This window comes from Trichechus manatus, unplaced genomic scaffold (assembly GCF_000243295.1).
Source record: "Trichechus manatus latirostris isolate Lorelei unplaced genomic scaffold, TriManLat1.0 scaffold00078, whole genome shotgun sequence".
Classification (NCBI taxonomy): Eukaryota; Metazoa; Chordata; class Mammalia; order Sirenia; family Trichechidae; genus Trichechus; species Trichechus manatus.
The window spans coordinates 12,100,968-12,127,044 of NW_004444014.1; the positions used below are offsets into that span (position 1 = coordinate 12,100,968).

A 26,077-nucleotide genomic window follows, 5' to 3' on the forward strand; every position below is an offset into this window, starting at 1 on the left:
GCTCAGAGGGTCCCGCGCCAACGAGTAGGAGGAAAGGTCTGCCTTGGGTGCTCGTCTCCTGGGGCCGCGCCCTGCCCAGCGCGCCCGAGGTGCCCCCACCCCAGTGCCCACCGAGGCAGGGACTGTAGCCAGGGGGCCTGCCCGCCCCTCGGGCCGTACCTTGTGTGGCGCCCGCAGCAGCCGGTGGACCCCGGCCAGCTGGCTGCCGAGAGCAAGGTCCTCCCGGAACGTGAACAGCGGCGGCCGGCTGGGCTCGGGGAAGTTGGTGCTGTTGAAAGGGTCTGTGTCGTCCAAGAACTGCACCCGGCAAGCCAGCGTGGCCATGATGCATCCCTGCCGCGGGGACGCGGGCCCCGGGATTAGCGGGGCCGCGGGCCGGGCCGCTGCGTTCAGGGAAGGCCGCGGCAGCCGCTCACTGGCTCGCGGGCTCGAAGGCTTGGGCGCGCCAGCTGCAGCCCCTGCTCCGGCCGCGGGGGGCGGGGCGGGGCGGGACTCCCTTCTTTCCTCCGGCTCCGCCCCTCCTCCGCCCCCTACACACCCCGCGCGGCTGCCCTGACCGCCGCGACGGATCGCGGAGAAGGAAAAGCGGCGTTCGCATGGCGCCGACACCGTGAGCCAAGCCTGGGCCCCGTGGACCGTGGCTGCACGTGCGCCCCTCAGAGCACGGGGTAAGGGAGGGCAAGGCCGCCCCTCCTAATTCTTCCCCACCTGGGAAAGGACTTAACCCAGGTGGAAACCCCCAGACGAAGGCGGTGGCGGCCGGAATTCTGTTGCCCAGATTCGGAAAACCTGGGCACTTGGAAACGAGGAAGCCAGCCTCCGGTAGCAAGCGGGATAGTGGCAGCAACCAGGGAGGAGGGAGATCCGGGGGCCCAGGCAGCTCTTTCTGAAAAGACAAGCCTAAGGGGTGCCAGGCAAGAGACCTGGGGGCTCCCGGCGGGTGCCAATAAGCACCTCTGCATTGCCTCTCTCACCAGAATTAGGTTTCCGAAAGCCCTAACTAAACCTCTGGGGCCTCGGAGGCTTTTCTGGCGAGGTCACTAAATTGCGGCGGGGCAGCGGCGAGCCAGGGGCCCCCGCTTATAACCTAGGGTCTTACAGGGAAGGCTTTTAGCCGGCCGGCCTCGCCACGCCAGAGCCGAGACTCGGCGCTGCCTCCCACCGCTCTCCACGCTGCTCACGGGCGACCCCCTTCGTTTGTTTGCAGTAAGAACTCACGGTCCTATGGAGCACTGTGTTTGTTTATGGTGATGGAAAATTCGCATTGATTAAGGGTAATGGTTGCACAGCTGATTCGTGTAATTGATGTCAATAAGTTGTACACCTGTAAAACGATGAACTGGTAAATGTTGTGTGATATGTATTTTCACAAAAAAAATGCAGCTGCTGAGGCTGCTTATGTACAACCAAACACCTCATGGGATTTGGTTCCTTGGTTTGGAAGTTTAGGGTCGTGGTTTCATAGGACATCCCAGTTAATTGCCCTAATATTGTGTTTAGTGCTTCTGTTTTACCTCCTAGTTCGTTGTGTAGTGCCTGGAGTCTTAAAAGCTTGCAAATGGCCATTCAAGGTACAATAATTGGTCTTTATTTGCCTGGAGCAAAGAAGGAAGAAAAAGAGTCAGGAATTGCAGGAGAAAATGGAATACATGGCTATTTGCCTCCATGAACAACTGCCTTCTTTGCCGTGAGACCAGGAGAACTGGATGGTGCCTGGCTACCATTACTAAAAGTTTTTATCAAAGATTCTATAGAAGAGTCTTGATCAAAAGGGAGAAAAATGTGGAAGAGAATTCAAAATTCTCATGGAATCCAGACTTTCTGGAGCTATTAAGGCTGGGTGAATCCCTGAAACCATTGCCCTGAGATAATCTTTCAACCTTAAACCAAAAATATCCCCAGAAGTCTTCTTTAAACCAAACAATAGGTTAATTAGTAAAGACTTTCTGCCTTGAGCATTGTGCTTTTTTAGAGAACTATCTGTATGGGATCAAACTGACAACAGCAACGTGAAAGGTTAGACAGGAAACTTAGGAGGCAGTGAGTTTATGTTAACAGGGGAGGAACAATTCAGAAAAGGAGAATGAGGATGGTTGCACCTCTTGAAGAATGTAATCAATGTCACTGAAATCTACATGTACAAATTGTTGAATTGGTATATGTTCTGCTGTGTATATTTTTAACAACAAAAAGAAATCACCGTCCTCTCCATTCCCAGACCACAGCAAGTCCCGGATTCTTCATATCTCATATAGGTCACACTGATGATTCACAATGACTGTCAACACCCCCATCTTTACAAGGCAGTTCTATAACCCACCTCTCTCCCTTTTCTCTGGTGTTAATGGAAAAGAAAACCTTGTCCCGTACTTAGACACTTCATCTGCATCTTTAACCTTTTCCTCTCCACAGACTCTTTCGCTGCCATGTTGTTAGATGCTGTAGAGTTGATTTTTGACCCATAGTGACCCCACTGCCCCCTAGGGTTTTCTAGGCTGTAATCTTTATAGGAGCAGTTCAGAGCCGGTGGGTAGGTTCGAACCACCAGCCTTTTCGGTTAACATCCAAGCAGTTAACCATTACACCACCAGGGCTCCTTTTCCCTGCCATACATGTACGTTCATGTGGTCTTAAAATAATTTCATGACACTTTTGCTCATTCCAGTAGAACTTTCAGCTCTCCTTACTTTTGCTACTTAATTCTTTGCATGAGTTCTCTAGACCTGCCCTACACCAGCTCTACCAGCTACTCATGGCCAGAATACTAAATCTGCATAATCTACTCCTTTGACACCTAGGCCTCCTACCCTTCCACTTTCACTGTCCAACTGCCTGCGCACTTAGAGAGCCCTCCAGCCCTTCTGGCCACCCCCATTTCTCATCACCCCTCCCAACTTGGGTCCCAGTCCATCACCACACCTCTCCCAGGCCTCATCTGCCCCGTGAGTCCCTGCAGGCCTTGGGGCTACTCAGTCAACCATTTCCAGGGCCCCTCAGCAGTGCTCATTGTGGCCTCCCAGTCCCCTCATGCTGCTGCCCAAACTTCTGCTACTCTTCTCCACCCACAGATTCTTCAATAAAGAAAATAATCTCTCCAGTATGAACTCCACTCCCAGCACTCCCTCTTCTTCCTCCCCAGGCACCATCTTTCATCTCAGGGAATGACCAAAGCCCTGTTTTTCCTCCTGCTCAAAGCTCTACCACCACCTGGGCCCTGGGTCCTGCCCTTGTCACTTGCTCTGGGATGAAGCTCTGTCATTGACCCAGCCACCTTCCTCCCTCTCCTTTCTGGCTTCCTGGCCATGCATCTCTGCAGTCATGTAGGGCGCTGCATGTAGAAGGGCCCCATGCTGGTATCATGCTCTGCTGTTGCCATTAAGAAATTCTTAATTTTTTAACAAGAGGCCCCTCATTTCCATTTTGCACTGCACCTCACAAATTATGTAGTCAGTCTGGATAAGAATAAATATTCAGGTGTTTTCCATCCTGAAAGCTCTATCTTTATGCTTTAGGAAACTCACTTCTCACTCTATCTCACTGGCTTATTTCTTCTTCACTTCCTCATCAGCTTCTGAAAGAGCCAGGTTCATTTCTGAGCATCCTCACAGCCTCTTTGCTCCACACCTTACAGCATCTGGTGGGCAAACCCTCCCTGCGGCTCTGAGATCATCAATGCCATCCTAATTGCCCCATCCAGGGGACACCTCAACCCTATGACCCACTTTCGTGGAAGCATCTGCCACCCTGGACCGCTCTTTTCCCAAACTCTCTTCTCTTCCCTTCGGCCACAGTAGTTCTTTCCACTCTAGTTTCTCCTTCTCTCTCTTTGGCAGCTTTTTCTCAAGTCCTGGGTTCTGTTCTCCTCTTGGCCCTCTTCACAGTTTCTCTCCATTCCCCTGGAGAATCCAGTACTTCTCAACCTGTATGTGTATGTTGTCCAACTCCAAACCCACAGAGATCTGCTCTCCTCACCTTGAGGCTCTGATTTGCACTGGGCGACTCAACATCCCTACCCTGGTTACCACTCTACGGTAAATGACACCCTCAATGCAACACACAACCTGGCTGCCTATCCAGAATCTCCTCTGTAAGGCTGCTACCTGCCTGGCTGCTTTGCCTGCCAGCCTGCTGACTCCAGTGCTCTCAGAGCACTCAGAGCATAAAGCATTACAGTATCACTTACTACTCGCTGATTCTTTGTGCTCCCACTAAACTAAAATTCCTCTTGGGCAGGAACGATGCAGTTTTCATCTCCATATCCCCAGTGCCTAGCAAAGTGCCTAACACAGAGAAGTCACACAGTAAATGCCTGATGAATGAATGAACATCAGAGTCATCTTTGACTCCTGTATCTTGCAATTGATCACTCTGACCAGCCACGAAATCTGCCTCTGAAATATTTCTCAACTCTTTTCTCCTCTCTAGCCCTCACACTCTATGCTAGTCTTCTAATGAATCTCCCTTCTCTAATCTTCTGCTCTGAATGTGATCTTCCCCTGGATTCCCCAGAGCCAGTGATCTTTCCAAAATGTGAACTGATGTGTTGTACCGTAGAGTAAAATTCTTACATGCCAAACCCCTCAGCATGATTCACAAGGCCCTCTAAGACCTGTCCCAGCCCGCGGCTCCAGGCTCATCACTGGCCATTTCCAACGACACACCCTGTTTCAAGCCACACTATACTTCTTACCTTTCCCCTAATATGTTGAGCTGTTTCACGGTGGTCTTCTCGACCTAGAATGGCCTTCCCTGTCTAGTTGCCCGGAGCTCCTGCGTGGTGCCAACGGTTAATGTTCTTGACTGCTAACTGAAAGTTTGGAGGTTGGAGTCCACCCACAGTTGCCTCAGAACAAAGACCTGTTGGTCTACTTCTGAAAAATCAGCCACTAAGAACCCTATGAAGCACAGTTCTACTCTGACACACATGGGGGTGTCATGAGTTAGAATCAACTCCATGGCAACTATCTAGTTAGCCAACTAAACCCATCTATCCTTTAACACTCATTTCTAAGGTCACTTCTTCTGGAAAGCTATCTCCAACTCCATCCCAAACAAGGATTGTCTGTCCTCTGTGGTCTCAAATAACTTTATAATGCCCGTTTTGTAGCACTTTTCACACTGCATTGTAAATATGTACCTACCTATATGCCTAATCCACTAAACCATAAGACTTTCAGGATTGGAGTTTGTCTTACTCAATTTTAATCTTAAAACTTCAAACAATGACTGGCACCTAAAATGAAACCTTTAAAATTTTTAACTACATAGGCTATTGTTCACTCTTATAAGGATTTTTGCCCAGACGATTCCTTTGAGACTGCTCTTAGTAATAATTTTTCCTCTGATTAACAGCCAATGTTTTTTCTCCTATTTTTAAATGACTGTTTTTTTGTAATATAATAGTTTCTCTTAGTTTAAAAGGTCAAAGAGTAATAAAAAGTTTCAGCAAAAAAACCAGTTCCCTATTTTACAGCCTCTACCCCCACAACCCCACTTCCCATAGGCATTCATTTCTAAATAATGGGAGCATATGGCTATACCTTGATCTATCAAATGTTAATCAGTGTATCAGTACATTAACTTTCTATCATGCTACATAAGGATGTTAGCTTTTTTATACTCTACTTCTCTTTCTTCATCCTCCCAATATAGTTTTATCACAATTTTAATTATTCAGTGGTTTAAAAATTATGCCAAGTAGTGTACATGATTACATGGCCTTTGTTATATAGCTTTTTGTTTTTCTTGGAGTTCATATTTGCCTCTTTTTTTTTTTCATTTACTTATATTTTTCTTGAACAGCTGGCTAAATCTTCTCGTATCCTTCAAGAACTCTGAAAATCCCCCTCAGTACTGTCGAATAATCTATCAGTTCTATATTTTTCCCCAAGACTTCCTTCCTAGAGACATCTCTCTTGGAGTTCTCCGTCTTCCTGTTCCAATTTGGAATGTATTTCTCAGCTTATCCTCTTGGAGATTTCCTTAGCTTCTCTCTTGTGTGGAAGCCCCTGGTTCCCAGGTCACTTGTCTTTCTTGTTTTACACTTCATTTTTTTAAGCACATATCCCAGCAGCTTCCTGAGAAGGGGCAAGTTTTTAAAAGCTTTTATGACAAAAGCATCTTTATTCTATTCTCACACTTGCCTTGATAAGGTACTTTTGTTGGCAAAGAAGGCCCCAATATTCCTCCCAACTCTTGTATTCCCACCATTTTGCAATATGGCTTTGTCAAACCTCCTATCAAAAGGTGGAGTCAAACAGCAACTCGAAAGATTAGATAGAAACCTCAGGGGGCAGTGAGTGTATATTAATGGAGGAGGAACAACTCAGAAAGTGAGGATGAGAATGATTGCACAACTTGAAGAATGTAATCAGTGTTACTGAATTGTACATGTAAAAACTGTTGAATTGGCATATGTTTTGCTGCATATATTCTCAACAACAACAACAAAATAAATAAATTTTAAAAAAAACAAGTTGGAGTTTATGTACCCACTCCTTGAATTGGGGCAAATTTGTGACTGGCTTTGACCAGTAGATTTGGTGGAAATGACATTGTTTGACTTCTGAGACTAAGCCTCAAGAGGCCTTACAGTGTCTGCTCTCACCCTATTGAATTGCTGCCCTAGGAATACTATGTAAAGAAGGCAGGTCTAGCCTAGAAAAAGTAGCAAGAAAATTGCTGTTGAAAAATGGTTACCTCTGTTATATAGTAGTAAAACTGGCAAGACAATTAACTGCAGTATCTTGAAAAATAGAAGGGTATCTAATGAACTTACAGACTTGGCTAAGGAGATCTCTAGATAGTATATTGAAATACCAGTTGGGTGCTTCAGGCTGTATATAATAAGTTATCTGTTTGCAATCAGAATCTAGAGGAAATAGAATCTAGAGGATGTAAGACTTGCTGTGTTGGAAAACTGTCCCCAGTCTGTCCAGCCAACAAAAGATTATCTAAGTAAGAAACAACCTTGGTAAAGATAGATTTTAAAATGTGGCAGTACCACACAAAAACATCACAAGAAAATAAAACTGCAGGCCAATATGCCTTATGAATATAGATGCAAAAATCTTCAACAAAATACCAGCAAACTCAATCCAACAGCATATTTAGAAAATTCAAAAAAATACGCAAGAAAGCTGCTAGAGCTAATAAATGATTTCAGCAAAGTGACAGGGTCCAAGATCAACACATAAGAGTCAACATTTTTTTAAAAAATCAGTTGTGTTTCTATACACTATTAATGAACAATTTGAAAAGGAAATCAAGAAAACAATTCTACTTACAATAGCATCTAAAAGAATAAAACATCCAGGAATAAATTTAACCAGGGAGGTGAAAAATTTATACACTAGAAACTATAAAGCATTGCTAAAAGAAATTAAAGACCTCTATCAAGTGCAAAGACATCCCGTGTTCATGAATTGAAAGACAATATTAAGATGGCAGTACTACCCAAAGTGATCTACAGATTCCACACAACCCCTATCAAAATTCCAATAGCCTTTTTTGCAGAAATGTAAACAGTGATCCTCAAATTTCATATGGAATTGCAAAGGGCCCCAAATAACCAAATATACTTGGGGGGGGAAAAAAAAGCACCAAGTAGGAGGACTCACATTTGCCAAATTCGAAACGTACTATACAGCTACAGAAATCAAACGGTGTGGTACTGGTATAAGGACAGACATACAGACCAACTGAATAGAACTGAGAATTCAGAAATAAACCCATACATATATGAGCAACTGATTTTTAACAAGGATGCCAAGTCTGTTCAATGGCAAAAGAATAGTCTCTTCAATAAATGGTACTGGGACAACTGGACCTCCACATACGAAAGAATGAAGTTTACACCATACACAAAAATTAACTCAAAATGGATAAATAGCCTAAATATAAGAACTAAAACCATAAAACTCTTAGAAGAAAACCTAGGGGTAAAAGTTCAAGACCTTGTTTTTTGGCATTGTGTTCTTGGATATGACACTAGAAGCGTGAAAAAGAAAAAATAGGTAAATTGTACATCAAAACTTAAAATTTTTGTGTATCAAATAACTTTATCAAGAAAGTCAAGAGATAACTGACAGAAGGGGAGAAAATCTTTGGTAACCATATATCTGATAAGGGCTTAATATTCAGAATATATAAAGAACTCCTACCACTCAACAACAAAAAGACAACCAAATTAAAAATGGGCAAAAGGCTTGAATAGATATTTCTCCAAAGAAGATATACAAATGACGAAAAAGCACATGAAAACATGCTCAACATTATTAGTCATTAGTCATGAAAATCTTAATGAGATACCACCTCACACCCACAGGATGTCTGTAATAAAAAAAAAAAGGAAAATAACAAGTGTTAGTGGGAATGTGGAGAAGTTGGAACCCTTATCCGTTGCTGATGGGAATGTAAAATGGTTCAGCCACTGTAGATAATATTCTGGTTGTTCCTCAAAAAATTAAACATAGAATTACCATGTGACCCAGCAATTCCACTCATAGGTACATACCCAGAAGAATTGAAACCAGATACTTATAACAAATTCTTGTACCTGACTGTTCATTATAGCCAAATTCTACAATGTATTCTATTTGATTTCTTGACTGCTTCTTCCATGAGTGTTGTTTGTGGATCCAGCTGAACTGAAATCCTTTATAACTTCAGTATTTTCTCTTTTTATCATGATGTTGCTTACTGATCCAGTTGTGAGGTTTTTTGTTTTCTTTATGTTGAGGTGTAATCCATATTCACAATAGCCAAAAGGTGGAAACAACACAAGTGTCCATCAAAGGATGAATGGATAAACAAATTCTGATATTTATATACAATGGAATATTATTCAGCCATAAAAAGGGATGAAGTACTGATAGATGCTACAGCGTGGATGAACTTCAACAATATTTTGCTAAGTGAAAAAAGCCAGACACAAAAGGTCACATGTTGTATAATTTCACTTACATAAACTATACACAATAGACAAATCCATAGAAACAGAAACAGGATTTGTGCACTGTTGCTGTGTTATTTGTGTTCATTCTTTTTTTTTTTTCTTTCAATCTTATACGGTTGAGGTTTTCCTCAAATGTTTTCGTGATCCTTAGCTTTTCATTCACTTTAAGAACTTACTGAAATCTCTGTTGTTGTATGCCGTGGAGTCGATTTCAAATCATAGTGACCCTACAGGACAGAATATAACTGCCCCCATAGGGTTTCCTAGGCTGAAATCTTTACAGGAGCAGATCTCCCATGGAGACACTGGTAGGTTCAAACTGCAGACCTTTTAGTTAGTAGCCAAGCATTCATTCATATCGAAAGCTCTAGGGTATAATAACGGCACTTGCCTGGTGGGCTTCACTACAGACCAAGCCAGGGGGCAAATGGCTTTTTCCTTGAATATTTTTAGGTTCTCTCTCTGGGATAGTTTACTTTCTCCAGAAAAGCTCTTACTAGTACTTCCTTAGTCCAGAGCAAGTGGGGCCTGTGCCTTGCGTGCCACACTTTAGAGAGCCTCCTCCTTCCTATCCACCCCGTACAGAGCAAGGGGTCCAAACAGCCAGGAAGTCCTACCCACCTGGAACCCAAGCCACTCTCTCTAGACTATTCTTCAGGTACCTAGGACCACAGAATTCTGTGCCCACATGGTCCTAAGCACATTTCCAAGGCCTGTGTGTATGTCTTCCCTGGATCATACTCCTAAGGGTGCATTCATGAAAACCATGTTGAATATGCAAAATGTTTATAGAGTAAAACACAGAATATACAAATAGTGTACATTATCTTCAGCCTCTGGAAAGAAAGTACGTGGGGGTAGAAGGGTCTTGAGTGTCCACTTTTAAATCTTTTTACATAAGGTGGCATCACTTTTTCTACTTCAAAAGGTTTAGCTAGTGATCTAGTTAGCTAACAGAAACCTATAATTTACCAAACTGTGGATAAACATAATGTTTCCTTGTACCCTAGGAGAAGATGAGAGAGTAAGACTTTTGGATAACCACACACGCTTCCTGACACACAGAACTCTGACAGCCACCTGGGAAGGAAACTCCCAGGTCAGTGGTGGACTCTGTCCCGACTTCAGCAAGCCGTGTCTAGGTGAGTCACTATCTCAGAGTGATGATGAAACAGTTAGGTTGCATTCACAGGTGGGAGAGAGAAGACCAGAACAGGTCTTCATGAGGATGTTTAGAAAGTGAACAAAAAGCAGTTCATTCTGTAAAACTGCAAAAAGCATCCCTTGAAACGATGGGCCATGCTTAGAAGCACCAGGAAAGGAGAACAGCAAGAAGATCAGGCAAAGGTGCATTCACAAAACTAACAAAGCTTAGGGGGCTTTCTCATCTGCACAGACCCCTTCCATAGCCCCTTCTTTTCCCATGCAAGTAAACATTCATTTTTGCACCTAATTTTTATTTTGTAATTGTGTGTTCTTTTCCTTTAAAATGGATGTAAAATTGTACAAGCATCAGGCCCACACAACATGGATCTGCTGCTGAGAAAAGGTACTATACATTAAAATTAATCCTCTCTTTCTGTTTCTGCTTCTGTCTCTTCCTGACAAAAACAGCCAATTCAAAGCTGCATCCTTAAAACAAAATCCTGAGAAACATAGATTGACAGATAGCTGCTGTTGAATCAACCCCAACTCATGGTGACCTCTGTACAACAGAAGGAAATGGTGCCGGGCCTGTGTCATCCTCACAGTTGCCCGCATGTTCAAGGGCACTGTTGTGGCTACAGTGCCAATCCATCTCACCAAGGCTGTCCCCTCACTCTCATTGGCCCTCTGCTCTCCCAAACACAATGTCTTCCTCTAGCAATGGATCCCTCCTGATGACTTGTTCAAAGCAAGCAAGTTGGAGATCCCTCCTGATGACTTTTTCAAAGCAAGCAAGTTGGACGATATTCTGTTGTGATCCATAAGGTTCTCACTAGCTGATTTTTGGGAGTAGATTACCAGGCCTTTCTTCTTAGTCTGTCTTAGTCTGGAAGCTGTGCCGAAACCTGTCCACCTTGGGTAACCCTACTGGTATTTGAAATACTGATGGCATAGCTTCCAGCATCATATCAGTGTACAAGCCATCACAGTACAACAAACTGACAGATGAGATAAATGGTGGTAAGAAACACAGGGGACCCCAAAAGAATGGTTTTGCAATGTAGGTTGAAAAATAATCTGGCCAAGAGATAATCCACAGACTAACTTGTAAAAGACTCTAACATCAATAACAACTTTCCTCAGATCTGGTCCATTAAAGAAGCCAGGCAGAAAGTCAGAGGAGCCGTAATGTTTCCTATCTTTCTGTTCAGGATTTGCTGGCCCAATTTGAACAAGTTTTCAACTCCTTGAGTGGAAAAAAAAACTGCAGTTACCTAATGCTACCACCAGGTGGTAGACGTGGCTTGTTGTTGTTAGGTGCTGTCAATGACTCACAGTGACCCTATAGGACAGAGTAGAACTTCCCTATAGGGTTTTCTAGGCCATAATCTTTATGGGAGCAGTTCGCCAAGTCTTTTCTCCCTCAGAGCCCACTGGTGGGTTCGAACCACTGACCTTTCAGTTAGCAGCCAAGCGCTTATCAACTCAGGTGTCATTTTTAGGCATAACACTAAACACAAAGTATCTCATTTATTTCTTAAACAACTTTATAAGGCAGGTACCATCATTTTCCTCACTTTTCAGATGAGGCTTAGAGATTTTCTGTAACTTGCTCATATAGGATCTTGTTTGCCACAATTTTAATTTTGGGATTTATAAGATGAGATGTGTAGCAGCTAATTCTACCAGCACAAAAGGAGGGAATTAGAAAAAGTGTTTGCCAGATGGATCCTAGCTTTCCTTCCTTCCTCTTCTGGGATGCCTGAACTCTCTCCCTGTTGAGAAGAGCCTCAGCTGTTCTCGGAGATACTGGGTGCTCAGAATACTGCTTGCCTGGTGAAGGTTTCTGCTGCGGCCAGTGTCCCTGGCGAGCCCCCTTGGTATCAGGACATACCTCAGTGTAAGTCAGCATTCAGTTCCGGCACTGGCTCTCTGGATCCACTGGATCTCTGTGATCTGCTCTCCCCAGCAGCTCACCACCTTCTTCACAGATAGAGGAAAGCTGAGAAAGGGCACAGTTGGTCCCAATGGCTTCTCCTGATCAGGGTAGGGTCCTCTAAAGAGAAAATGCCACTGCTGGAGCCACCTTCCAGTGCCCAGCTTCTCTCACCCCAGCTGGAGGGTTGGGGCATATTCTGTAAAACGACTTTTCACCTCCTTCCCTGCCATAGACCCTAGTGGCCAGAGATAGATGTGGGTGGGAGTGGGCATGGAGACTTCAGCTTTCTGTCTAGAAAGGTAAGAATCCAAAGGTGATGACGCAGCTCTGACCATCTTTGTAGGGCTTTTCCTTTCCTCCCCAGCCCAGGCAAACCTTGCATTCTTAGATACACCCCTGCCTCCATACCTCTATCAAATCACCGTGGTCTTATGATCGTCTGATTGGAGTCACTAAGCTCACAGAATACAGCAACCATGACTTTTCCTTTTTTCACGATCACCATTCAGTGTAATACAGAGCACACAACAGCTACCATGAATCACACATGAATGACTGTCACTTGCTTATTTTATAACATTTTCACTTGTATCAAAGGCAAAGCAGCCCTTCAACAAATGGTGTTGGGGCAACTGGATATTCACATGCCAAAAAATGAAATTGGACCTCTACTTTATACCATATACAAAAATTGACTCAAAATGAATCAAAGACCTAAATAGACGGGTTAAAACCATAAAACTCTTAGAAGAAAACAGTGGAGTAAATCTTCATGACTTTGGACTTGGTAATGAATTCTTATATATGGCCACAAAAGCACTAGCAACAGAAGAAAAAATAGATAAATTAGACTTCATAAAAAAAATCAAAACAATTTTTAAGTAAACAGTTATGCTATTATGTATGCTTGTGTGATGTTTTCAAATTCACTATTATGTATGCTACTATAATACTTTTTATACTGTAATGATTTTTTATAATGCTTTAAAAAAAACAGAATTTCTGAACTTAGAAGCCCCTGTATTTTTCTATAATACTCTCTAATCATTAACTGTAAGTCATTAGAAAGTTGTTCTAACCTTTGAAATGGATAATAGAAGTATGTGAAGTAGGTCATAAATAACTTCCCTAAACTGGGCTCTGCACCTGCATTCTATGATAATGGAATGTAACATTAATCAAATCTCTATAAATTAGCAAACATAAATATGTCACTAAACAATTCCTGTAATTTTTAAAATAATATTTTATTGTGTTTTCAGTGAAGGTGTACACAGCAGGTTAGGTTCCCATTCAGTAATTTCTATACAAGTTGTTCAGTGACATTGGTTACATTCTTCACAGTGCATGAATACTCTCATTATTTCCATTCTAGTTGTTCTGTTTCCATTAATCTAGTTTTCCTGCCTCCTTACATTCTCATCTTTGTCTTAATTGCTAATTGTTTGGTCTCATATAGATGATTTTTTTTTAAAGAAAAACAGTACTTAAGGGTGATATTCATTATTTTTTGAGCCAATTTGTTATTTAGCTACAAGGTGACCTCAGGGGTTAGTTTCAGTTCAAGGTTTGAAGAGTATTTCAGGGCAATAGTCCTGGGGAGTCCTCCAGTCTCAACCAGTCCAGTAGGTCTGTTTTGTTTCTTTACCCATAATTTTTTTATTGTACTTTAAATGAGAGTTTACAGAACAAACTAGCTTTTCATTAAACAATTAATACACATATTGTTTTATGACATTGGTTACTGTTGTGGATTGAATTGTGTCCCCCAGAAATGTGTGTATCAATTTGGTTGGGCCATGATTCTCAGTATTGTGTGATTGTCCACCATTTTGTCATCTGATGTGATTTTCCTATGTGTTATAAATCTTGCCTGTATGATGTTAATGAGGGGGGATGGGCGGCAGTTGTGTTGATGAGGCAGGACTCAATCTACGGGATTGGGTTGTGTCTTGAGCCTGTTTCTTTTGGGATATAAAAGAGACAAGTGAGCAGAGAGACGGGGCGGGGGGGGGGGGGGGACCTCATACCACCAAGAAAGCAGTGCCGGGAGCATATCCTGTCCTTTGGACCTGGGGTTCCTAGGCGGAGAAGCTCCTAGTCCAGGGGAAGATTAATGAGAAGGATCTTCCTCCAGAGCCAACAGAGAGAGAAAGCCTTCCCCTGGAGCTGATGTCCTGAATTTGGACTTTTAGCCTACTTTACTGTGAAGAAAGAAAATTCTCTTTGTGAAAGCCATCCACATGTGGTATTTCTGTTATAGCAGCACTAGTTACCAACCCCACAACATGTCAACACTCTCCTTTCTGAAATTTGGGTTCCCCATTACCAGCTATCCTGTCTGCTCCTGCCTTCTAGTTCTTGCCTCTGGGCTCATGTGCCCCTTTAGTCTCATTTTGTTTTATAGGCCTGTCTAATCTTTGGCTGAAGTGTGAACCTCAGGAGTGACTTTATTACTGAGATAAAAGGGTGTCCAGGGGCCATACTGTCGAGGTTTCTCCAGTCTCTCTTAGGCCGATAAGTCTGGTCTTTTTTTGTGAGTTAGAATTTTGTTCTACATTTTCCCCCAGCTCTGTCTGGGACCCTCTACTGTGATCCCTGTTAGAGCAGTCAGTGGTGGTAGCCAGGCACCGTCTAGTTATGCTGGACTCAGTCTGGTGGAAGCAGTGGTAGTTGTGGTCCATTAGTTCTTTGGACTAATCTTTCCCTTGTGTCTTTGGTTTTCTTCATTCTCCCTTGCTCCTGACCGTTTACCCATAATTTTTAATTAATTAAATAACTTGGCCTTGAAACATATGTAGTAAATGAGAACATAAATGTACCATGCCCTAATGGACAATACAGGGTTGCTGTGAGTTGGAATTAACTCGATGGCAATGAGTTTGTGTGTTTTTTTTTTAATGGACAATAATTCAAATCTCTATAAATTAGCAAAATACAAATATGTCATACAACAATGCCCTTAATTGGCAATAAAGCATACCAATTATAGTTAAACATGACAGCACAAGTGGTATATAAACCTGTAGATTTCTGCTCATTTTTGGAGAAGATAGAAGTAAAAGGACTCTCTGACTGAAGACTGGGAAGCCTGCTGACATACTGCTTGCCACAACCAACCTTGCCCCTAGCTACCGGGAAGCTCTTCTGAGTTGAGTGGTGGTCAAGTCTCCTCCCCAAGACCACTCATTAAGGGTAAGAAAAAGCTGGAAGTCTAAAGGTTTGGACTCATAACATTTAAACTAACATTGTTAATTGTGATTTCTCCCATGCCAAATGAATGTCTTAAAGTTTTACTTGTGTGTTTTGCCATGACTGAAAGAGTTCATGCATGACAAACCTGAACATTTCTTTATTTATTCTGAAGATAAAATCCTCCAGGACAGACAAGACTTAGTGGTCTGACTGAGACTGGAGGAACCCTCGAAGCCATGGCCCTCGGACACTCTGTTAACCCAGAACTAAAACAATTCTCGAAGCCCACTCTCCAGCAAAGATTAGATTGGACTATAAAACATAATACTTGTGAAGAGTGTGCTCTTGGTTCAAGCAGATACACAAGACCAAATGGGCAGCTCCTGTCTGGAGGCAGGACAAGAAGGCAGGAAGGGACAGGAGCTGGTTGGATGGACATGAGAAACCCCGGGTGGAAAGGGGGAGTGTGCTGTCAATTATAGGGATTGCAATTAGTGTCATATAACAATGTATGTATGAATTTTTGTATGAGAAATTAACTTGAGCTATAAACTTTCACCTAAAGTACAATAAAAATTTAAAAAAAGAAAAAGAAAGAAAGAAATCCTCCAAGACAAGTGCATGGATTCTTGAATTAGGAGGCCTTGTTCAAATCCCAGCCCTACAACTTACCAGCTCTGAGACCTGGGGCAACTGAATTACCCTCTCTGTACCTCAGTTTCCTCATCTCTAAAGTAGAGATGATAATAGTAATAGATTCCTCATAAAGTTACTAAAGAAGATTACATGATTAATACATGTAACGGGCTTAGAACGCTGCCCATAATTATTATGCAGCCATTTATCACAATGGTGAAGTGACAGACCTGGATTCAAATCTTAACCCTGCTATATACGAGTTCTCTCTTCTTGATCGGGTCATTTAACCTTTCTAAACCTGTTTTCCAGTTTTACATTTGTAAAATGTAGATTTTAATACCTACCCCCACAGGATTGTTGTGAGAATTAAATAAAATTTATGCAAAGCATTTAGCACAGTGCCTGGCTCATAATATTCATTCAACAAGTATCAGAATTATTTTAAAAGAAAATAAGCACATTTTTAATATACATAAAAGTATAATCTTAACAACCCTGCTCATCTTCAGTTACTGCAGTCGAAATTCCAGTATTTACATACTGCTCTGCCACTAAATCAGTAAGTGAGCAGTTGTCTTGCACTTTTTATAACAGAGCAGGAAGCCACCTTGCTTTAGCAGTTAAGAATTAATTACCTCTGGGTAAACGAATGACTCAGCAGGATTAAACAACTTGACTTTTTTTAAGGCTAATCTGCACCTAACAGCAAAACATATTAAAAAGGGCCCCAAAACTACAAGTTTAGCATAAACATTTTGATTCCATAGCGATTTCTTAGCTGAAGCCATGTTTCAGCAGGTTTTATGAGTTTTTTTCTTAAATTAGGGACCAAACTATGTGTAGGGTCATTTTTAAATGCTTCAATCTGAGATCTAAATTGCAAAGCAAGAAAAGAAAAATTACAGAGCAAGTTGTAGAGAAGGTGATTTCCCACTATGGGAACAATATTATCATTAATGGCTAGATTATTTTAGTGGTTTCTGTTTACATGTTGGCTCCGTACTAGGCCCTCAGTCACCTCGTTGAGGGCAGGGACAATGTAAAACTCATCTTTATGCTCCAAGGACCAAGCATAGTTCCTGGCACAGAATAGATGAGCAGAACCAGTGAAGAAGGCCAGGACAGGATGACAGTGAGGCACAACAGAACCCAGGGTAGCATCCAGCCAAGGTCTCCAAGGAGTGGCAGAACTGTGCCCTAATCTCCCAGGGAGCTGCCAAGAAAGCCCAGGACTAAGCGTAAAACAAGTCCTTGCTTTTCCATCAATGCACAGAGCAGAGTCCCAAGAGCACTAAGAGAGTCTACACCGAAGGGCACGATGTTATTGGATGCACAGGGAAGAGTCTGGAAGCCTGTATACCAAAGCATTCAAGGTTAATTGTATCTCTGGTAAGGTAGTAGAGTAAAAGGTTCTTTCTCTTTTTGTTCATCTGTATTTCCTACTTTTCCCACAATGACTTTATATTTCTTTATCAGTCCATTGTTCTCTGTGATTCTTGGATCTGCCCTCTAAAAGATCTTTTCTTTCCCATAACCCCCCTTGGACACCTCTGAAAAGAACATTTGGGAATATATCCTTTCTGATGACCGAGTACTTTTCTCATCCTATTTTTGCCCATAGAAAGTTGAGGGCCTAGAAGGTTTTTTGTTTGTTTGTTTGTTTTTAACATTCTGAACAGTCTTAGTCCCTTTTAATCCAGGCTGATGGTCCTACTGCCATTATAGGTCTCTCGAAAAATGTGAAGGTTTTTATTTCAGTCAATTCCATGTATTAAAACAACAATTCTTGTCAAGAGTTATGAGATTTGGGGCATACTTCTATACTATGCTCTAAAGTTTTCTAGAAGCCCTTTTGTCCACCTTAATTATTTCTTAGCATATTATGTGATGACCATGCCCTTGATTTGGTTCTCTTCTAGCCTGAGTTTCTCTCTCTTGTGTAGAACTTTGCTGATAGCTGTAGAAATGAGCCCCAATGTTGTGATTTTCCTATTTCCTTTAACATATGCCAAAAGACAACAGGCAACAATTTGACCACATATTTTACCACTACATAATAAAGGTTACCAACCTCCCAATTTGAAATAGTTGGGTCCTTACTATCCACTACCCATCTCCTCCATTTAGCGAATTCATTTTTTGGATATTTTGGTAGGATGCAAAAGTTGGACCGTGAAAAAGGAAGACAAAAGAAGAACTGATGCATTCTAATTGTGGTGTTGGCAAAGAATACTGACTATACCCTGGACTGCTAGAAGAACAAATAAATCAGAAGAAATACAACCAGAATGCTCTTTAGAAGCAACGGTGGCAAGACTTCAGCTGACTTACTTTGGACATGTCATCAGGAAAGACCAATTGCTAGAAAATGATATCATGTTTGGTAAAGCAGAGGGTCAGCAAAAACAAGGGAAACCTTCAATGAGATGAACTGACACGATACCCACACAAATGGACTCAAGCGATCAATGATCACGAAGATGGCAAAGGACTGGGCAATGTTTCATTCTGTTACAGATAAAGTTGCCATGAGTCAAAGCCAGTTGGACAGCAACTAACAACTTCAGGTACTAAATTTTCTATTGGTCAGGATTCTTAGTTGGAAGCAATAGTAACTAACTCAAACAGGATTAAGCAGAAAATGAGTATATTAAAAGATATTGGGCTAGATTAATGGAAATGAAACAACCAGAACAGAAATAAGGAAAATGTTCATGTATTGTAAAGAATGTAACCAATGTCACTGAACAATTTGCGTAGAACTTGTTAAATGGGAACCTAAACTCCTCCAAGGTAGACACACCATTGTAAACTCTGCCTAGCGCAGCATCACAGAATGTACCACCATGCTCAGCACCACCATCACTACCATCATTAAGCCACTGAGATTTTTGGTTTGCTTGTTAGAGCACTTTGTATTATTTAGCCTAATATTCCTTCTTTCCACACAGCTTGTCAGTTTATCGTACTGTGGTGGCTTGTATGTTGCTGGATTTCATTTGTCATTTCATTTGTAATTTCAAGTGGTTAAGGATTTCATTTTACTTGGATCCACAATCAAAGCCCATGGAAACAGTAGTCAAGAAATCAGACGGTGGGGTTGTTAACCAATGTCATAAAACAACATGTGTTCTTCTGTTTCATGAGAAACTATTTGTTCTGTAAGCCTTCACCTGAAGTACAATTGAGTATTACATTGGGCAAATCTGCTGCAAAAGACCTCTTCAAAGTGTTAAAAACCAAAGATGTCACTTTGGGGACTAAGGTACACCTGACCCAAGCCATGGTATTTTCAATCGCTTCATATGCATGTGAAAGCTAGACAATAAGGAAGACTGAAGAAGAATTGACACCTTTGAACTATGGTGTTGGTGAAGAATATTGAATATACCATGGACTGCCAGAAGAACGAACAAATCTGTCTTGGAAGAAATAAAGCCAGAATGCTCCTTAGAAGCAAGAATGGAGAGACTTTGTCTCACATGCTTTGGACATCTTATTAGGAGGTTCCAGTCCCTGGAGAAGGACATCATGCTTGATAAAGTAGACGGTCAGCAAAAAAAAGGAAGACCCTCAAGGAGATGGATTGACACAGTGGCTGAAACAATGGGCTCAAGCATAACAACAATTGTGAGGATGGTGCAGGACCAGGCAGTGTTTTGTTCTGCTGTACATAGGGTCGCTATGAGTCAGAACTGGCTCAGCGGCACCTAACAACAACACAAGATTTCTTCTATAGAGGCAGTGGTGGTTCAGTGGTAGAATTTTCACCTTCCATGCGGGAGACAGGGTTTGATTCCCAACCAATGGACCCCATGTGCAGCCACCACTTGTTAGTGGAGACTTGTGTGTTGTTTGATGTGAACAGGTTTCAGTGGCGCTTCCAGATTCACATGGACTAGAAAGAAAGGCCTGGCAATCTACTTCTGCAAATCAGCCATTGAAAACTCTGTGGGGAACAGTTCTACTCTGACATACATAATCATACTCAGAATTGACTTGATGGAAACTAGTTTGGGGTAATTTTCCCCCATTAGTCTTTGACTTTTAACAATTAAAAGGATTTTTCTGAGGCCTTCTTGCCACATGAAAGCCCACTAGTGTGTTAGTTCGTACAGAGATCACTTTTCACACCATGTCTTCACCTCATGCCTTTGCACTTCCTGTTGCTTCCCTCTGAAATGATCTCTCCTCTCCTCCCCGCCCCAGTCCTGCATCACCTCCTTTCAGAAACCTACCCTGCAGGTGTATTCCCTGTGGTATATAAATGCACCCACCACTCACTTTGAGTGCTTATCACAGTGGCTAGGGGGTTCTCTAACCCTTTTATATTCTATTTTCACATAAAGACGACCAAGTATGGAATGTGTATGAAGAGCCAGGTTCTAAATGAGCTTGAGCTTGGGTGACCTGGAATGCAGGCCATCTGTCTCAGCCTAGAGGTCAGCTACAACATCAGAGACTGGTATCTGGGAACGTTCAAGTGTACTTTTGACTCTTGGAGTCTTCTCACCAAAGGACATCTTCTAGACACTTTAAATAAACCTCAAAGAACACATGCACAAATTGGAGTGTAGCATGTTTTTTAAAGAAGCTGTCTCATTACCATACTTTTTATCGGTCTGTCTTCCCCCCTGGTGGTGTTTTGATGATGAGATCCTTGAATGCAAGTTCTTCTTTATTTCTGTAACCCTGGAATCTGCTCAGCATGCACTGGATGAAGAAGCAAATGAATGGACATCTGTGATGGTTAAGGTCCTGTGTCAACTTGGATAAGCCATGATTCTCAGTGGTTTGGCAGTTATGATGTAGTTTGGTGGCTATGTAATGATGCAACCACCTTCATGATGAGATCTGCTTTAAGCAACTAACTAGTTGAAAGGGAGTTTCCTTGGGGGTGTACCCTGCATCCAATATATGTGGACTTTCCAGCAAAGCTCACTGGTTTTGCTTGCTCTGGATGCTGCATCTGACCTCCAGTTCTTTAGGACTTGAGCCAGCAGCCTGCCATCTTACCTGCCTATCTTGGGGTTCATCAGCCTCCACAGCCTATGAGCCAGCAGCCTGCTGTCTTACCTGCTGATCTTAGGATTCATCGGCCTCCACAGCCTGTGAGCCAGAGGCCTGCCATCTGATCTGACCTGCCAATCTTGGGTTCATCAGCCCTGCAGCTACATGAGTCAGAAGAAGACTCCAGCCTGACCCACAGACTTGGGACTTTACAGCCTCTACAACTGTGTGAGCCATTTCCTTGATATAAATCTCTCTCTCTCTCTCTCTATATATATATATATAGATATACACACTTCACTGTTTTTGCTTCTCTAGAGAATCCAGCCTAAGACAACATCTTTTGACAGGAGGAAGGAATCACTATCTGCCCTTCTCCATCCCATAAGGTGGAGGAGGGGATGAGATTAAGTCTCAGTGGGAAGGCATCAGCATCGCCACCCTCCTCAAATGAGTCTTCGGGCTTGCTCTAAAGTATGCAAAGAAAATCTCTCCCCTGTCTACGAGGACCGTGAAGGGAACACTCAGAAAGACATGCTGCTATTGCCTGTACTCAAGACATGTAAAAAAACACATTTTTTTGGTATACTTTTTTATTGTTGTACTTTAAGTTTGCAGTTCAAGTTAGTCTCTCATACAAAGATTTATACATACATTGTTACATGACCCTAATTGCTCTCCCTATACTGTGACAGCACATTCCTCCTTTCCACCCGATTTCCCGTGTCCATTCAACCAGCTCCTGACCCTTTCTGCTTCTCATCTCACCTCAGGACAGGAGCTTCCCATTTAATCTCATGTATCTACTTGAGCTAAGAAGCACACTCTTCACGAGTATCATCTTATGTCTCATAGTCCAGTCTAATCTTTGTCGGAAGTGTTGGCCTCAGGAATGGTTTTAGTTCTGGGTTGACAGAGAGTCTGGGGGCCATGCTTTCTGGGTTCCTCCAGTCTCAGACCATTAAGTCTGGTCTTTTTTACTAGAATTTGAGTTATACACCCCACTTTTCTCCTGCTCCATCAGGGACTCTCTGTTGTGGTCCCTGTCAGGGCAGTCATTGATGGTAGCCAGGCACCATCTAATTCTTCTGGTCTCAGGCTGATGCAGTCTCTGCTTTATGTGGCCCTTTCTGTCTCTTGAGCTAATACTTTCCTTGTGACTTTGGTGTTCTTCATTCTCCTTTACTGCAGGTGGTTGGGACCAATTGATGCATCTTAGATGGCCACTCGCTAGCTTTTAAGACCCCAGACACCACTCACCAAAGTAGGATGTAGAACATTTTCTTAATAAACTTTGTTACGCCAATTGACCTAGATGTCCCCTGAAAGCATAGTCCCCAGACCCTGCCCCTGCTACTCTGTCCCTCGAAGTGTTTGGCTGTATTCAAGAAACTTCTTAGCTTTGGTTTAGTCCAGTTGTGCTGACTTCCCCTGTAGTGTGTGCTGTCCTTGCCTTCACCTAAGATAATTCTTGTCTATTATCTAGTTAGTGAATAACCCTCTCCCTCCCTCTCTACTCTTGTAACCATCAAAGAATAACAAACACATTTTGACTTCCTGTGACTCTCAGAGATGTGGTGTTAAAAATAAATCCAAGGGATGTGACATTATTCTTGCTTTTTGCATTCTTTTAGGGGTACATATGGCTGAACACTTAGGAAATGGGAACCAAGGAAGGGTCATAAGAATCCCAAATGCTTAAGGATGCTGACTATGCAGCCACTTCACAGAATACACAAAATACATTTTTAGCTAAAATCTCATACAAGAAATATTGAAAGTAGACCCTAAAGACAAAATACATTTATAATTAATTAAGTATAAAAACAGGGCCAGGGTTAATAGAGCCAGTCAGTTAATAAACTGTATTGAGCAACTACTACCTGACAACACTGGGGATGTACTGTTGAACAAAATAGGCGCAGGCCCTGTCCTCATGGAACTTAAAATCTAGTGGAGACAGACAGATGTCAAGTCAATAACTATAAGTAGTTTATTAAACAGTTGTGCTGTAAAGAAGGGGATTTGCATTAAAATGTCTGAAATCAGTCATTAAAGCATCTACTACAACAAATGACATGGGTATGTACAAGAACAAAATGAATTGCCCTTTGTACCTAAAAATATATTGATGAGATAGGTGATCAAATTTTTTTAGAACTTATTTTCTCACTTTACTTCCATCATGTTGAATAGGATACGACTGTCAACAGAAGGTCTTGGAAAATGCTGCAGCATGCCATCAGGAAGCAGTTTTCTCCTCTGTGAAACTGGCTTGAACAAGAAGTAAATCCATCCCTGCCATGCATGGCTCTCCCACCAGTTAGCTGGTGAAGACAGGCCCAGGTACACACACACAGTAATGCTGAATCTTAGACAAAGTTGAATTTTTAATAAACAGTTCAAAGTAATAAAATACAAAACCCCCACTTAACCTCATTTACCTCCACTTCCACTGAACTCAGGAACCACAGAGTCAGAGGTGCACTTCTAACACTAGTTCTGCACACTGACTGAGAGCATAAGCACAAGGTTCCAGCTCAACAACCCTGAGAACAGAAGCCATGCCTCATCTTTCAAATCCCACATAGTGCTGGGAACAACACTAAGTCCTATGAATGAGATAATGGAACAGACTGGCTCCTAATCCAGAGGGCTTTGAACAGCTCACCAGGGAAGCCTGAGCCTAATGCACTAAACAGCGGAGCAGCAGGGAGATATGGTGATATTGGCTTTAGGAAGATGATGTGGGGCAGTGGTGGGCAGGAGCTTTGGGCAGAGAAGTGACAGGACAAATGAAACAACCCAAGTGAGGTGGAAGGTACTGACGGCCTGCCCAAGGACATGGGGTTCATATGTGGATGCCATGCTTTAGAAGGACACAGGCAAAGTGGATGCAGGAGTGGGCATGTTCTGTGTTGCTCCAGAGGACAGGGCAAGGACCCATGGCTGGTAGTCACAGGGAGGCAGCTACAAGCTCAATACAAGGAACTTTCTAACAACAACTCAATGGAATGGATAACTTCATCAGAAAGTGAGCTTTCCATCGCTAGCTGTCCTCAACTGAAGGGTACAGGAGCGCAGGTCAAAGGTGGTACAGACGGGATTCCTGCACCTCTGAAGTTCTCTCAGTTGGGACTTGGAGGCTGTCAGGTGGATGGACCAACACCATCCCATCAGGTTGTGGAGGGGAGGACAACTGCTCACACAAGCACCACTATTGCTGAGTATAACTCAGGCTTGTGAGCAATCCTCACTGTGTCAACTCAAAGTGGGAAAAGGATGGTGGCCAGGGATAGAAACCAAGAGGAATGGGGTTGCTGGCCTGTGCTTTTGCTAGAAACATAATTACCCCGAGTCAAACCTTCCCTCAAGGAACGTGGCCATGGATCACCCTCTGGGCCCCTGTGTGGGCCCCGTCTTCACCATATACATGGGAGGAGAGGGGCACATTCTCATACCTTCAAGAGCACCTTCCTCAGTAGAAGGTGGTTGAAAAGAGCCTAAAAAGTATTTTTAAAGACCAAAAACACCAATGTGGGAAAACTACAAAATAGGAACCTAGATAGGTTACATATTCTCAGTGCGCTTCATTTAAAATTTAATTTGACTAAATCAGTCATACTTCAAATGCATATGGGTCCTTCCTGGTTGTGGGCTATGCACCCTCAGTGTGAGCCCAGCATTCACGTGACTCTGCTTGTGGAAAGCACAAAGCCCTGTGACCTGCTCTTGCGCCCAGCCTGTGCAAACGTGGAGAGTGAGGAGTTAGAGGATGAAGGAAGCAGGTGAGAGCCATTCTCTACCTCCAAAAGGAAAAGAACTGTCCTTGTTCAAAAAAACAAGTTTTACTGAACCAAACTTCAGGCCTTAATAATAATAGAAAACAAAAACCAAGCCCGTTGCCGTCGAGTTGATTCAGACTCATAGCGAACCTACACGACAGAGGAGAACTGCTCCATAGTTTCCAAGGAGCGGCTGGTGGATTCGAACTGCCAACCTTTTGGTTAGCAGCCGAGCTCTTAACCACTATGCCACCAGGGCTCCAAATAATAGTAGAAATAACTATAAAAGAGAAACTTCAATACACGCACAAAACATTTTTTAGGAGATAATGTCCTGATGTTTGTCAGCAGCAGATAAATGGTGGCATTCTACGTTCTCTTTCAACACAGGGAGCACCAGAGATCCTACAGACAGGAAACATGGAGAAGATAAATCCAAAGATGTGTGCATCAAGTACACTCCAAAGGTCACCTGTGAATAAAACGAGCAACAAAAAACTAGATTATTTTAGCAGTTAAAATAATTTTGTAAGTAATAACGTTCAATTAAAGTCAAATCTTTAAAGATTCTCATTTTCAGGTGTTCTTTCTGACAGTCACTCTGAACCTCTTACTTCTGGACACATCGTTTTTTCCTCCTTCCCACACACCCTGAGCTCCCCATAGAAAGACTTTCTTCCTGCTCCTGTCCTCTGACCACTGCCAGACCGATCTCCACTCTTTTTCCTGATATAAAATCCATTTTACTAAGATAATGGCAAAACTCGGCACTGTCCCTGTGAATATGTGATGTAAGTTCTCCAAATTCTCCAGAATACAAATGGAAGGTCCAAAGTGAAGAATGAAGTAAATCTACTCAAGAAAAATCTCTTAAATCCTACAGTTCTTACACACTTGTTCGTTCCTTCTTTGTCCAGTAATTCATCTAATATTTATTGAGTAACTACTATGGCAAGGCAGTATGTTGATTGCCAAAGATACCAATATGAATAAAACAGTACTTAGCTATGCTAAATTTCCTTCCAGTTCCGTTTCTATACATATTTGAATAATCTTATAATCATACTCAGGAGCCCTGGTGGTGTAATGGTTAAGAACTTGGCTGCTAACCAAAAGGTCGGCAGTTCAAATCCACCAGCCACTTCTTGGAAACCCTGTGGGGCAGTTCTACTCTGTCCTGTAGGGTTGCTATGAGTTGGAATTGACTGGACGACAAGGGGTTTTGGTTTTGGGGGATCATCATACTCTAAAAATATTTTTGTACCTTGCTTTGTCATTTAATATTCCATTGTCATTTCCATATCCATAGTACCTGGTCTTCATTACATCGTTTAAATGTGTGTACCATTCCATGGAGCATACATACCATGATTTACCAGTCTTTCCCTATTGTTTAAAATTTTTTGT

The 26,077-nt window shown here is 42.4% G+C and overlaps 2 protein-coding genes and 1 long non-coding RNA gene across 5 annotated transcripts in view; 1 reads left to right on the forward strand and 2 right to left on the reverse strand.

Moving 5' to 3' along the window:
- Positions 1-448, reverse strand: part of FHOD3 (formin homology 2 domain containing 3) — a 537,856-nt gene extending 537,408 nt beyond the window's left edge. For 2 of the 3 annotated variants that reach the window (XM_004380906.3, XM_004380905.3), the window contains exon 1: positions 160-448. In XM_004380906.3, coding sequence (XP_004380963.1) covers positions 160-324 — 165 coding nt within the window. In that variant the 5' untranslated portion in view covers positions 325-448. The remainder of the gene's footprint in view (positions 1-159) is intronic. The other variant, XM_012556799.2, reaches the window with a different exon arrangement.
- A 118-nt stretch (positions 449-566) lies between these two features.
- LOC111821351 (uncharacterized) lies at positions 567-25,159 on the forward strand. Its single transcript, XR_002824782.1, has 4 exons — positions 567-668; positions 9,967-10,098; positions 23,082-23,231; positions 25,061-25,159. It is a non-coding gene; the product is annotated as an uncharacterized LOC111821351 (long non-coding RNA).
- MOCOS (molybdenum cofactor sulfurase) overlaps positions 23,226-26,077 on the reverse strand; it is a 53,018-nt gene continuing 50,166 nt past the window's right edge. The window contains exon 15 of the mRNA XM_004380922.2: positions 23,226-25,142. Coding sequence (XP_004380979.1) covers positions 24,990-25,142 — 153 coding nt within the window. The 3' untranslated portion in view covers positions 23,226-24,989. The remainder of the gene's footprint in view (positions 25,143-26,077) is intronic.